A 15,141-nucleotide genomic window follows, 5' to 3' on the forward strand; every position below is an offset into this window, starting at 1 on the left:
AAAAGTAACGGCAAAAAAAAAAAATCTACCTCAGACTCGACAAACTATTTCCTTTATTAGAAAGAAATCCTTGGAGGTATAAGCCCTCAAAGAACTCTAAACGTTATGATGTTACATGCCATATATACAGTTATATACATAAAAGTGCAATGTCACAATGGGTAAGCAGTTTATTTATTATTAATTCTGTCATATAACTGTTTGGAAAATGGCATCATTACTTATTCATGTGTCTTCTTCCTGCACTGCAAAACAGCATCTGACATGAAAATGCAACGGTACAGAATGTCTGAAGTTCCTCTAAAACATTTTCAAAGGCACTTTCACAAGTACATACTACAGATGTACATAACACCACAGAGTAGCTTAAAGCCTACAGACGGCATAACTGAGTCCTACTGTTGATGATGTTACATAGTGACAGAGCACACTTTTATTAATTTTTTTACAACTGGCTTCATACTGTATATCTGGATATTTATTCTACATCATTTGTTCTAAGTCATTTCTACCCAGAAATGCAACAAACATAACAAAAATGATTACAAAAATAATGCAAGTTAGTAATTCAGAAAATCAATTATCTTTTGATTATTATACACACAATATCTGTCAAGTCAAAGATAGTGTAAACCTGCTGTTAGAGAGCATTGCTTATTCATTGCAAACCAAGTCTTTCCTGTGTGTTATTACGCTAGCCAAACATTCCCAGGACATGCACCCACTTCTGTTATTTCTACAGTACAGAGGTTATTTCGGAAAAGACATACAGGGGGGAAGTCACACAGTATGGGGCTATTGCATTTGAAATTATTACTCGACCTGGACACATACTGACACTGCTGTTCATCATCGTGTGAGACTTCCTCCTGTTCCATGTGTTTTCTATCACATGTCCGGCATTTAGAGATGTCATCATCCACAGAGAAAGCCTCAGTGTCAGTCAGAGAACAATACAAAAAAAACCCCACATTACTGACATTCTCACCTGAACATAAAAGCAACTAGAGGGACACAAAGCAAGCTGCTGTTTTCAAAGAGAAGCATAGGAAGCAGGGTGAACACATTAGGAGGCTTTTACACTAACAGTCATTAGGTCCATGGCTACGGGCAGCACTCCCACAGGGCGCTGCCATGAGTCTGTACATCAGTCAATGTGAAGAATGCCTACATCATATATGGAGGGTCAACATCCATGCTTTAACTTGCAGTCATGTCTTTGGGTAAATAAAGCCAAGCAAGGCATAAAAGAAGCTATGGCATGTGTTCCACACCATTTAATAGCATATGTGTTGTATATACTGCAGGTAGGAGATGATTTATCATCAGGATTTTTCACACTTCTCCCCATAGATTACATGGATGCCAAGGCATAAGTTATTAGGCATATTTTATCCCTGCATCATGAGTTATTGATGCAAGAATTCAACAATGCATCAAAATGTTCAAACAAAGTTCATAATGAAGTAGTGGTTTTATCCAATAGTCATATGTAATTCCAGGCAATATGGAAATATGTTCAAATAAATTTAAGTGGATCCAGCACAGAGGTGATCTTCATACATTTCTGAGATGCAACAGATGGTATGCCTTGCCAAAGAAAGTTGCAGAGTTTACACGCTAGTGAAAAAAGCATACTGCTATCAGTCCTATCGTCTATTAACAAAGTACCATTAGTTATTAAGGGCTCTTCGGGCCCGTAATCAGTCCAACCTTCAAACCATTTCAGTCCAGGTAGTCACAGCACCTTTATAATATTTAACATTGGAAATCCAAAGTCAATAAGGCCTTTGAACCTGTTTGCAAAACCTTCAAGGGCCCTCCTAGATAAGAGCAAAACAGTTACATAATCTAGTTGTATGTGTGAGAATGCCACTCTGGTCACTACAGTTCCCATCAAGCTCCAGGTTCAGGTTCAGTGGTAAACAGAGGAGCTACTGTACATGCAGCGTGTTTTGTTCAAGATACAGTTTCTGAATGTCTGTAAACTAAACTAACTAGTGAACATATACTAAAACCTTGAAGGAAGCCTTTGTGATTTGTTGTTTGAGTTAAAAAAAAAGAAATTTGTTAGATAACATTAACCTAAGCATATTAACACATAACTGTGTACAGGTTTTTTTAACAGAAGATTTGTCCGACTGACAGATCTGTGTACATTGTAACTCCTACAGTCTCTTTATGATCTCTTTCGCAGCTTCAAAACCACAAGGAAACATCTTTTATTGTCCAGGTCTATGTATTTTACACACTCTAGGATATTATTTGTTGTATGTCTATGAAATCTAGGCATTTTGCAGCCACTCCCCGGAAGTTGATTGAGAGTTTTTGTTTTACATCTCTGATTCCTGTCCCAGAGGTTACATGGTGCAGGACTTATCCAGAGGGTCCTGAGCAGCTGGAGGCTGTGAAGCCTGGCTGGATTTGGGCAGGACCATGGGCTTGGGCCTCAACGCCGGGGGTTTGAGCTGCACACCCATGCGGGGCGCCACCACAGGCTTGAAGGTGCTCATGGTATCGCTGGAGGAGCTGGTGCTGCGGCGGATAGGTGGCTCAGTGTTGGCGGTGGACCTCAGCATGACGCCGTGGATGGGGCTTAGGGACTCGCTGGAGCTGGCCGGTGTGGGACCCCCGCCACCGCTGCTGCCGGAGGTCTGCCGCTGCTCCAGGGTGTCCAGCACCACGTCAGGGGCGTGCTTGGCTGAGCTCTGCCGCTCCAGCTCGCGCAACTCATTCAGAGCAGTGTTCATAGTTTCCTCTATGTCCTGCAGGAGACAGAGAGAGAAAGAGAGAGAGAGTGTGAGAGAGGAGGGGGGGATGTGGGGGGATGATAATAACACTGGTGAGAGAGATGACTGAGAGGCAGGAAGGTTGGAGTTAAAAATGACAGAGAACCAAAAAAGAAGGTAGAAGAGTGAAGAAAAAAATAAGACAAGATAGGAGCAGCAAAGACGTGAGAGAGGGGAGAAGGTAAGATTACAGTATAGTAGGAAACATAAAAAGAGATATTAACAGAGGACCACAGTGACAGTTTTTCAAGAAAACGCCAAGCATGCATTATACATGCAGAGAGTTAGTAGTAGTATTACTTTGTACCAGCACCTCTCCCTCTGCATGCTAATGACTTTGGATAGCGAAGGAGATGCAGAGATGACAAGATGTTCATCTGAGCATGCTCCCAGTAGGCAGACAGACAGCCCAGCACAGTTTAAAGTGCTCTCTGTGACCTCTGCTTTCTAACTGAGGCTCTATACAAATGTCATTTGTGGCTTTACTATTCATGTGACTATTGTCAGAGCTATCACCTTCCAATCAGCAGTGACGCAAACACGGATGTCTGCTTTAACACAAATTACTACCAGTTTTACTGGCATTGATATAGAGTTTTTGTATGCTCACAAGCAAGACTACAGTAAATATACTGTGAGGAGTCCCAGTTTCGAGCTATGCTCCCTGCTGTCTGCTGCCTGTGAAGCTAGTCTTTTTTGCGTGTATTTAGCACACAGACACAGTTGCAGCCAGAGGAAGCAGAAGACAGGGACTGACTATGTTTTTACAGGGCGGGGCAGGGCTTTGATGGTGGAGGGAGCTGCGGTCGGGTCGCCGCTCGTCCCGCGCTGACCTGTGCGATGGTCTCCGGATCCAGGGGCTTGCCGCCATGGATGTGGTGGGCATCAGTAAAGCCCGTGTACTGGCCCGAAGAGGTAGAGCGGCGGATTGGGGGGCTCTCCATCTTCTTCAGCGACTCGTGGCGGCTGATGTTGGTCAGGCTGCCATGGCCAATGCGGCGTCGATGTTCAGGACTGTCCATGGGCATGTGGTTGCGACTCCGCAGCATGTCCCGTGGGCTGAAGTGGCCTAAAACTGGGGAACCCATCTCTGGGGTGCCTCCATGTCCTCCATGACCATGCTGGGAGGGATGTACCATGCAGTGGACATCGCTGGGGCGGGCAGGGGGCCGCCGAGATGGTGGTTCTGATCTTTTCTTGTGCCTGCTGGGATAAACACAGAAATATTTATTTAATGTATTTCTGCTTTCATCTTTTAACATTTTACCCTATTCCTCACATCCAAACATTGCACTCAGGCAAGCATTTTTCTTTTCTTATTACAGCTGTTGCACCACCTTATATATCCCTAATGTAAACATTCTTTTTGGATTGACTGCTCTATCTTCAATAATATAAGCCTTAAATTGTTGAATTGAATTTATTTAAAGGCTATTTTTGGGTCTCACTCTGAAAACACAGGGAGCCCAAACTTGATGTACGTGGTTGTCAGTACTACAATATGGGGGCATACTGCATCCTCAGTAGCTTATAGTGAATGTAACATTTTCCACTGTGGAAAAAAAACAGTCATCATTGGTGTACGAGGAACCCTGAGTCAGTGCCTAACAGCTCAGACGAGCTTATTTGGAGAGCAGGTAGAGTGGACCTGGCTATCAGCCAGAGGAGGGAGGCCTGTGGTTCGTCAGAGCACCAAAACTCGCCCCCTGGGAGAAGCTCCAGCTGCTTCAGCACTACGGCTGTCCTCTATCTGAACCTGGACCAGCACAGCACCATACGCACCTAATCTGACTTTCGAACCATGCAGAGACAGAGCTGAACGTGAACGCATGAGTCTGGTCAGACACACACTCCTTCATACTCACACAGACACATTGCCTGCTGAGTTAAGCATGATTTCCCCACAGTAACATCTACTCCCTTGAAACTGTTCTATTGCTCCATAAAAGGCCAATAAAGATGCACATCCTCCTCAGTATGGCTCTAATAGGCTCTGCATATTTACGACCACCAGCACTACAGTAGCTACGGAAAGCCTGAGTCAAGAACTGTAATCTTTACTCAAAGCAGCTATTATCACTTCCTGTCTAGCAGCTAGATGACTGAAAAAGATATTTGAGTATTGCAGAACTAGAATTTTATAAAGAAGTTACCTGAAATTCATTACACAAAAATACATTCAGATGAATTTTTATTATTATGCAGCAATTCTCCGGTTGGCAGAACATTTCTCGAAATGTTGACAACTTGAAATATTTACTCAATAACATCTGAAAGCTGTTACATGACAGATTAACAATTTTATTTAGTCTGCTGTCTGCATTATTGTTTTTTTGTGATGATGAACAATCAGTGAATTGCTCGTCCTTTAATCACATCTCTGAGGCAAATGGCTTTATATGTGAGTTTACTTCTGCCTAATGAATGCTGTCATCACCGTTCTAACCGTCCAACCAAAGTATGGATATGAAGGACAGTGACGCTCTCAGTGAATGGAAATGCAGCTTGGCATCTCCCCAATCATTTCATCACAGAAAATTACTCTGCTACGTGAACTAGAAAGTCTCAGGTCAGTCCCAACGACCATGCGAGACTCTGAAACCTACTCACACACTGCCAAACACTCTGGATTGTGAACAAAATGTGAAAATAGAAATGAATATGAACAAAACATTTTTTGACAGCACTACTAGCGATTGATAATAGTTAATTAGTAGGTTAGTTAGTTTAATATACATTAAAACTCATTGGTGGAGTGGTGCAGGCTGGTACGCCTGGTGTGAGAAAATGTTTTTTTAAAATATGACTGCAGTGAGAAATCTGGAATAGTAAACAACTGCAGGAGCCACCGACAACCTGCAGGGGGAGCAATCTGCATTCATAACACCAGTCCCCCCTCTGGGACAGAGTGTACAACAACAGGCACTGCAACTTACTCTGCAAGCTGTCACCACACTGACAGCTCTCCCTTTGTTTATTGTGGCAGTGGCTAATAATAATGTAAATCACAAGACATTCCATGAGTTTCTCTCCCTCAAAACAGAAAACGGATTACGGAACTGTAATACTTGGCATGATCTCATCCATCTGTGTCCTCGCCACTAAAAAAGGCACAAACATAACTGTCTTGTTTAAGGATTCTTGTTATAGTCGTGATGCCAAATCCTACTAGAGTTCGCGTCCAGTGAGCATGTTGCTGATTGAGAACACCAGGAGAGGAAAATATCTAAAAAAAGCGCAGGATATAAATGATTCAACACTTGTGAGAATTGTCCGAATGGAAGAGCAGAAAAGTGAGTGGGGGTGGTAGAGAGGGAGGTGGGGGTCACCTGGGACCTGGTGACAGGTACAGACTGTTGTAGATGGCTTTGGGAGTTAGAGGAGCTTCATTAAGGCTGATGTGAAAAAGATGATTCATTCAGATATGTTCTCCATCTGCATACAAATACCTGCAGTTGGTAAATATTGCCTCAAGTATGAATCATCAACATTTCAACAGTTAAGTGGAGAGGGAGTGAGTGTGGCTCTGAATAAAATAGCATTTGTTCATGTGTTTGGCAAGAGCCAGTAACAGACGTTTCAAGGTCGCTTACTCCACCAACAGAAATGCAGCAGCGAAGAGAGGAGCAGGAGACGAAATACTGGCACACAACCAGCAGACGCTGCCAAAAAGACTGAGGTGTGATCGGATACGTGTGCGTCTTCTCTCTGTGACATCCCTCCCTGTGTTTGTATGTATGTGTATGTACATTATGTTCCAGTGGGACCAGCTGATGACTAACTACCACTGGGAAATGGGTATTTAATGCTTACTGGAACTGACCGGTCAGTGGGAATAAAATAGAGCAGGAGAAGTTTATCCATCCAGTGGCAATTAGGCTGACAGAGGTGAGCTGAGGATATAGGGTGACAGGATGAAGCAGCATATGTAACACTGAAGATTGGGTGCATTACTGTCCAGGTCTCCCCCTGCCTCCTTCAGTCTTGCACACATAACAGGCAAATCAGATACATGCTGTTCAATGGCTCTCGGTGCAAGCTTTCACTGAAGTAAAAGGTGGAAACCAAGGCTTCAGCAACATGTAGTAGTCCAAGCCCCATTCAGTCCGGTCTATATAAAAAATGTAAAAGTTTGTTCATGTTTCAAGCGTCTTGAGTTTGTGTACATTTTCTATTCACACCTGAAGCTGTTTAAGCATCTTGGATGATGCAACACTGAGGTTGTTGCAGACAGGCTGCCGCTCGACTGTCAGTCCTTATTGGATTGGCCATCTCTCATTAGATAAAGCCAGTGTGAAGTCTGTGGAAGGCTGTGGTCATAAACTGGTCACTGGATGTCAGGAGGACTGGCACTAATTAACACAGTAGGATGCTTGTTAACCTTGAAAATATGTCTACTACACTGTTAAGTCCAGTAAGAAACCCTAAATACCAATATTTATAATGAACATATTATTTTTAAATACTGCAAGAACCTTTATGAAATTTGGTGAAATCACTGCTGTTTCTTGCCATGTATTGTGACATCTTTTTCTTTGGATTTTTGGGGCTATTAAGTGTGAGTTTGTGAAGATGGTGTCCATCCCTTCTCATGATAACAGTACAGTACCTTTCCAAACAGATTTCTGTTGCTTCTGCTGTACAATACAGACAAAACACATAAAACTTCAAAACCTTTTCAATACGCTAGTGGATTTTTCTTGGGAAAAACAGCAGATCTTCAGACTTTTGTGAATTGTATAGAGAATGCATAACCTTGCAAGGCAGCTGGCCTTAGGAAATCACGCTAGAATTCATCTTGCCAGGCTTCAAGCAATGTTTGCAAACCATAGTTGATTGGTTTGGAACAATCAGTGTCTTATGAGGGACTACCGGGAGCTTCAGTGTGAAGACGTGACTACTGTTCGCTCGAAAACAACAATGGCGGCTGCTAAAGAGGATAGCATAGTGCAGCTTTACAGCAGTGTGAAAACCAACCTGGTAATATAGGCCTCAGAGATCCTGGGGTCAGTGGGTGAACCGATGTCCTTTCCCGAGCATTTATCCTCTCCAGCGTGGCCGCTGCTGGCCTCGCTGTCAGCCTTCTGACTCAGAGTGTCTGAGAAGTTGTCATCTCTGGGACACAGAGACAGAGTGACATTGAGACATGGAAAGAGCAAGACGAAGTGACAGAAAAAAACAACAGACCAAAAAAAAGGAGAAATCAGCAAATCAGTCGATCTTTTATATTTTCACTGTTCTTCAATGACAGTATTTGATATCAGTTTCCTGTGAGTCAGCACGTCTTCCTCTCTCCCCGAAGGTCCAGAGAGTCAGATGAGTCATATTCCCAGGCATTTCAGTATTCTGGTGATGTACTATGGTAGTCACACACACACACACACACACACACACACACACACACACACACACACACACACACACACACACACACACACACACACACACACACACACACACACACACACACACACACACACACACACACACACACACACACACACACACACCTGTATGGGTTTCAGTGAGGTGTGCGACTAGATACTGGGGACAATTGGTGCCTGTCAGGTGGCAGTAATCAGAGCTCCTGAGCTGCACTGCTGCCTCTAATGATGTGTATTAGCTGATATAAAACACAGTCGCTTATTCATTGTATCCGCATGAGCGCACACAGACAGAGACAGAGCAAGAACGAGCACTTCTCCAAAGCAGAGGCGGCAGTAAACAAAATGTACAGACAGACACGAGAAAGTTTGAACATCTCAACAGTCGCGTCTTGAGAGAGACATCCTGTGCTGAAGTGGTCTCTCAGATGTTTCCTATTCCGGGTTCTTTTATGGGACAAGTAAAGATCACAACCCAGTGTGCTCTTACACTCTCCTTAGCCTGCTCAGTTTAAATAGAGGAGCAGGATGTTACTGAGCTTGGGGGACAACCCGTACAGCTGTAAATTCCCCTGCTCTTTCATTAACTTAGAAGACACCCCATCAGCAGTGCCCCTCCTGGTGAATTATTGATAGAGGCACACTGACGGGATAGCAGCAGGGGAAAGAAGAGACGAGACAAGAGGGGGAAGTCATTCTAAATGGCCATTTTGTCGGCCAGCTACTAAGTGATTGGAGTCATTCTGTTCTCGTCCTAACGAGACAGTGAATCCAGTCCATTAGGCACCAACAGTCGCCATGGTAGAGGGTATGCTTGTTGGTGCTGAGAGGGGGAAACGGTGACAGAAGGGCTGGTTGAGGACCCTGGAGATGGAGAATTCTCCACAGCTGAGTGGGGACGACAGCCGAACACAGAACAAACAAGACTTAAGGTCCTGTATGTACGACCCCACAGCTTACTTATGGCTCCTCTTATGGAGCAAAGTCAACAAGGAAAAGTGTGTTGTTTAACCCACAGGGATATCATCAGGGAGAGCTGGAGGGTTATTCTTTAAACCACAACTGTAAGGCTCTGAGTGGAGCTGGTAGTAATTTAAGAGTAGAAGGGACATTTCCTCAGTGTACCCCTGTACCAATTTTTCAAATGATGTGTTGTGAAGAGTCTACAGCCATGCTAGCAGCGCAGTAAGGCTATACTTGGGCACAGTGGTTGTTTCGCTTACTCTGCGGATGTCCAGCAGTTATGACGTTTACCATGTTCACCATCTTAGTTTAGCATGCTATCGTGCTAATTAGCACTAAATCAACTGAGGTTAATGAGAGTATTGGACAAATTACAAATTTGACCTGATGTTGGTGCTTGATGAAAAGTGAAGGAATTATCAAAGTTTTCCTGTTAAGACCATGACTGTCAGCACCAGACTATAAGTCAATCCATCCAATATTTGTCAACCTTTTAGTTTGAACAACAAATGTCAACCTGCTGGGGGTGCTATAGGTTACATCGGGGATCACAAAAGCTGGTAGGATTTATCCTCCTGGGGCCATGAATGAACAAGTTTTCATGGCAATCCATTCAATAGTAGCTGACATATCTGAGTCTGGAGCAGAGCGATGGTCAGATCAACGGACCTCTTTGCTTGCATTTAAAACAAGTTTAAAAATCCCATATTTAAAGATATCGGTGCTACCTTTATTATAAATATAACTTAGAAATGTATTAAATCATACTCTTATAAATAAAAATGTAAAATAACACTCAATATAAAACACTCACATGTCTTGGACCACAATGTACTGGTGTGGCACCAGGCCATCGATGCCGTTGTGCCGTCCCTCCCACCAGTCTTCTGACGCCCGCTGATACAGCAGCAGGGAGGCGCCCTTCTTAAAGGACAACTCTCGGGAAGAGCGCCCAACATAGTCAAACTTGGCAATGGCTTCAATGGGTTCGCCCTCTGTCAACGGAAAGAGGATTACACAGGTCAGGTATGTCAGACAGGGCAAAGACATCAGGCACAGACGGCTATTATCGCATGTGCAGACATTTTTAATGATTAATTCAAGTGGTGCAGTCTTGTGAAATAAAAATCTTGATACAGAAAGGCAACACATGGGCTGTGTCTGAAATCATCTGCTACTCCCCACTCACTATCTAGGGAGTTAGAAGTAGAAAACTATAAAGTGAGCTCATCTGCAGAATTTTACAGTACCCGGGTCATTTTCTCTGCGCCGTTAGGAACGCCATTGCTGTCGTACAACTCAAACGCGCCAGATCAACGTTGGTTGGTGGACTAATCATAATAAATACCAATACGCATTTTGGTGATAAATATATAATATTATACACAGCGTGTTTTCCGAAATGAATAAATACAAATTACTTTGTGTGTTGTGGTGCCCTGCTGTGCTCATATTAACCATATTATTATCGCACAACAACTCATGGATTAAACCCGTGCCTGTCGTCATAAGGAAAAAACTATTTTACACACATGAGAAGAAACAGAATTACTAGACAGAAGAGGAGAGAGAGAGAAGCAGTTTTCCGTTTTCTCTGTCTGCCATTTCTCTCTCAGCACACTACATGGTGGTATATAGTTGGTTAGTGACCATTGGTAGTTCTGGGATACTTGCATTGTGGGATACTCTGAGTCCACTATATAGGATGTAATAACAGTTGACTATATAATGAGTATTGAGCGATTTAGGACACAGCAATGCACTTAAATCCATGATGGATCTGATGCAGGAAAGTTTAGTATTAGGTCTTATACTGGCATGTTTGTGCACATGGAGTTCAAGTGTGCTAATCCAGTTGGTTACTTTAGTTGTAGTCAACAGTAACTGGCTCTACAACACCAGGCCAGGGCCACAACAGGCCCAGAGGAGCTTTAGCAGGATAATAATAGAAGCTGGTGAGAGGAGATCTATATGACTCAGGGGCATGTCAGTCACTGTATGGATCATTAGACTGGGTTGATACCTACTCAATAACTGTACAAGCAGAGCCCTGGATCAGTGACATGGGAAATGAACATGGGAAAAACCAGGAAAAGTTATTACAGACAATACTAACCAATGGTAGTTTGACCAATTAGTATTATGCTTTATTTCAATTAATCTTTATTGACAACCCGCTTAAAATATATTCTTTTTTTTCAGAGCAAAATCAGTTTTATCTGAATACTTCTGTGGTTTCAACAACAGCTACAGTCAACTCTCCTATTCAAAAAGGTACACATCTCCAAACCAATATGCATGCACTACAGCAACACAGGTCTAAAAATAGCTCATTTATTCCTCCCTCACTCCTACCTCTGCACCCCTCCCATCTCACTTTCTCACTTTAAGTCAGACAGGGGGTCCCTGGACAGACGAAGCCTCACCCTAACACAGGCTCTCTATATAAACTGGGATCACAGTAAATGGCTGAACCTTGTATCGGCTGTGAAAAGCCATCATGGTATATCTTTCACAGGAGCTTGAAAGTAATTCCCAAATGAGGCCACGTGAGAGAAAAAAAAAAAAAACAGGCGTGATTCGGCATAGAGCGAAGGTTTCTACATTTCTCTCAGTATCTTATTCGACCTCATTTATTTCTATTATATTTTTTCCCAACTCTTAACTTGCCACCTTCCTTGCTTCACTTGGTTGTCAAGATTGACAGGGTGGATGTGACGTGGCTCCAATGAAATGTGACAAGCAGGAATTTACTGCCTGAATTAATTGGGCTGCACTGCAGCGGACAAGGCTGTTAATAAAGTTGACGGAACCCTTATCGGTGCAGGGGATTTCTCTCTCCATTTTCTCCATCTCGTTCTTTCACTTCAACCTATCCATCCATCTGCAAATGTTTATCCAAGGCAGGCACACACACACACCAGCACTGCAGTGACGTGGCTGCGGCTAAAGGCAGCAGGCCATAAACTCAAATCTCAGTGTGGTAAAGGATCCCCTCTGTCATGTTGTGCAATTATAACTGAGAATCGCTTCAGACCCAACCACCCGAGGTTACACACACACACACAGAGTTATTGGAGTTAAAGAAATGTTGAACCGTGAGAGCTGGAGGCCCGTTGTGTAAGAGATACGAACTGTCAGATGTCTTACACAAGCCAGTGGAGCAGAGTCTGTGTGGATGTTGCTCTATATCCATGTTCATACGTAAAAACAGGGGAGCAGCAGCCTGGTGTGAGATATGGTTAGGACCAATACAATAGGGGAGGGTAGAATAAAAAATGTTTTGTTCACCCTTTTCTCTGAAGACAAATATTAATCTCAATCTCTGCTTGCTGCTACAAACAGAGCAAGAGACTTCTTACTAGCCTTAGACACGGAAAGAGGATGACCCCTCTTGTACAGTAAAATACACTGCCCTTTAACATGTGCAGTCCTACATACAATATGCATTCTGGGGCACTTGGCAACAAGGACATCCTACTGTACTGCTGCAATGTGATATATAATCAATGTGCCAGTTAATTCACCTTTGACCTTGTAGCAAATTTACCAGCAGATAACATCAATGTATTGACGGTGTGCGAGAAGTGCCACTCTAAAAACACAGCTAATCTCCAGGCATGACAGCCATGTGTGTCAGCCCTGAACAGAAATATACTGAAGAAATATGTATGGCTCTATACAGCCGCTGTTTGCCATTTATTAAGGTTATTGTTCCTTTAATCAAGTGTTCATGTAACTAAAGAGGAGGACAATTGTGTGGATGACTTGATTTTCACTTGGTGTTATGACTTTATGACTCGTATGTATTATTTTCTACATTGCGGTCAGAGTGCTGAGCATCCAATTTTCTGAGAAAAGGGCAGATACATTATATGCCGATAATGGGAAATTTATAATAATGTATAATTAAATTAGAGGTTGTATGTTCTAGGATATCCAAAGTGTGTTTGCAAAGTTTTTTGATAAAAATAAATCATAAGTCAGAACTGTTTGTTTCTGTTGTGTTAACAATTTATCAGCTATATTTGGTTAGAACAGAGCTATGGAATATTAATTCATCCATCTTTACTCCATACATCTCAGCCTTACTTACCATTAGGTGTGCATACACTACAGGTTATCAACTTCTTTTTAAAATACAAAAATGTAAAATTATTGGCCATCTAATCGGTATTGGCAATAAGAAGCATGTAATCCATAAGGCACAAACTGGGCACAAGCTTTATAAAACACCTAACATGGAGCCATCTTTATCTTAAAAATCAACAACTGTCCTCCTCTTCATTTTTTTCCACTAACACCTGATCAAAGCAACAATTACTTAGCTTTACTTCCTGAGTGTGCTCTGTGTAAATCTGGCTAGTCCAGATCATCTATCTGAGCTAATGAGCTCTAACACACTCCAGGGGGGCTGAGCCGACCGGACGAGAACATTTCCGGACAACTACTTAGACCAACATGTGGAATGACTTTTACTCCTCCAGGCTGCCTGTTTCTGTCTGAGTTCACTTACTTTGAGGGCAAACAGATTTTGAGCCGTGAAAAGAAGAGAACAAACAGAAAAACTTTTTCAGTCTACAGAATCAAGTGCTGGTAACCAAACAGGAAAAGAGGTTTGCTTTTGTGTCTGAAATCCAAATGAGGTCATGGGGATTTAAAAATAACTGATGACAATAACTTGACCACAGTTCAAGACTCCACAGGGAGGGACTCAAGTCAGTGAGGACATCCTCCCAGTCTGTTCAGAGAGGCTATTGGAACAAAACCATGGTAGCAAGGGATTTCTGGAAAACATAATCTTCTATTAATTACTCAAAGACTTGATAGCTGCCATCTGTGTTTTACAGTGGGAACCATCACATACAGAAGTTTCCTTGTCTAATCAGATGTCCTTTTTAGTTATAAAGGACATCCAGATGATGACTTTAATTTGGAAGCACAGTGATTAACAGCTGATGTAATGAGAGGAAATCAACCATATTTCGAAACTCTGTCTATGGAGACTGATGACAAATGGTGACAGGGAGCCCCTAAAAATCATCTCTGGGTGTGAAAAGGAGACTGGATCAGGGCCGTTCTTGTCACCATGGAAACAGGTTTAGGGAAGTCTGTTACCAAGGTAAAATACGAAGACTTTGCTTAGCTATAGGTCGACTCTTTTTTTCCACCACATCTGGTCAGCTCCCGGATATTTATCATTTTTTAATGAGCTGAATTTTATTGTCTTTTCTGCTGGATGTTAACAGCAACAGTCTGACCCCGGCTGATATTTTGGTTTCAACTCACTCTGTCACTATTTGATTTGGACCAGACCGACCGGTATCCATTTTGCTCAAACAAAGGACCACATGTATAATCACACAAATGTACTGCATCCCACCCTGTCTGAGAGAAGTCTATTGTATTCTCCAGTGCCTATTTGGGCCTGGTGTTTTATTTTATTTCTTCATATTTCTCTTGGACACATGTAAATGTAATTAAACAGAGAAAACACAGACCAAATAACTTTTGATATGCCATTAAAATCTGACAAGTCGGACACATACTAAATAAATTTGCTATCCTTTTACAAATTACTATAACACTACATTTTCACAAGGTAATGAAAAACCTTCAAGGCAACTGAACATTTTAACCCAGGCTATGACCCATGGGAAACAAGATTTCTCTCCCAGTGGGTCCAATGGGTGCAGACCACCATGGGATTTGTAAAAGGGGGATGTGTAAGTGTCCTGAGGCCCCAAGGGAGAAGCAGAACCATTAGAATATGAATGGCCGTCCATCACTATGCTCAGCTCCTTCAAGGTTACTGCATTTAACAGGCTGAAAGGCAGGATAAGCTGCAGAGAGCTGGGTTTCCACAGACATGCGGGAGAGCTTAAATTTGGACACAGCATATGGACGGGACAGCATTTTACTGTAAGCGTATGTGTTGTGTAACACGATGGTGAAGTTCAATGGATGTAATGTTCAGTGGTTAATGCTGTTTTAAATGCAGTTTG

At 42.6% G+C, this 15,141-nt stretch overlaps 1 protein-coding gene across 4 annotated transcripts in view; it reads right to left on the bottom strand.

Moving 5' to 3' along the window:
- Positions 1 to 36: 36 nt before the first annotated feature.
- The window catches only part of srgap1a (SLIT-ROBO Rho GTPase activating protein 1a), an 81,785-nt gene continuing 66,680 nt past the window's right edge, over positions 37 to 15,141 (bottom strand). For 2 of the 4 annotated variants that reach the window (XM_051382807.1, XM_051382805.1), the window contains exons 19-22: positions 9,951 to 10,131; positions 7,767 to 7,904; positions 3,623 to 3,995; positions 37 to 2,765 (exon numbers count right to left, since the gene is read on the bottom strand). In XM_051382807.1, coding sequence (XP_051238767.1) covers positions 2,361 to 2,765; positions 3,623 to 3,995; positions 7,767 to 7,904; positions 9,951 to 10,131 — 1,097 coding nt within the window. In that variant the 3' untranslated portion in view covers positions 37 to 2,360. Of the gene's footprint in view, positions 2,766 to 3,546; positions 3,996 to 7,766; positions 7,905 to 9,950; positions 10,132 to 15,141 lie in introns of all 4 variants that reach the window. The other 2 variants (XM_051382809.1, XM_051382808.1) reach the window with 2 other exon arrangements.

Source organism: Dicentrarchus labrax, unplaced genomic scaffold (genome assembly GCF_905237075.1).
Source record: "Dicentrarchus labrax unplaced genomic scaffold, dlabrax2021, whole genome shotgun sequence".
NCBI lineage: Eukaryota > Metazoa > Chordata > Actinopteri > Moronidae > Dicentrarchus > Dicentrarchus labrax.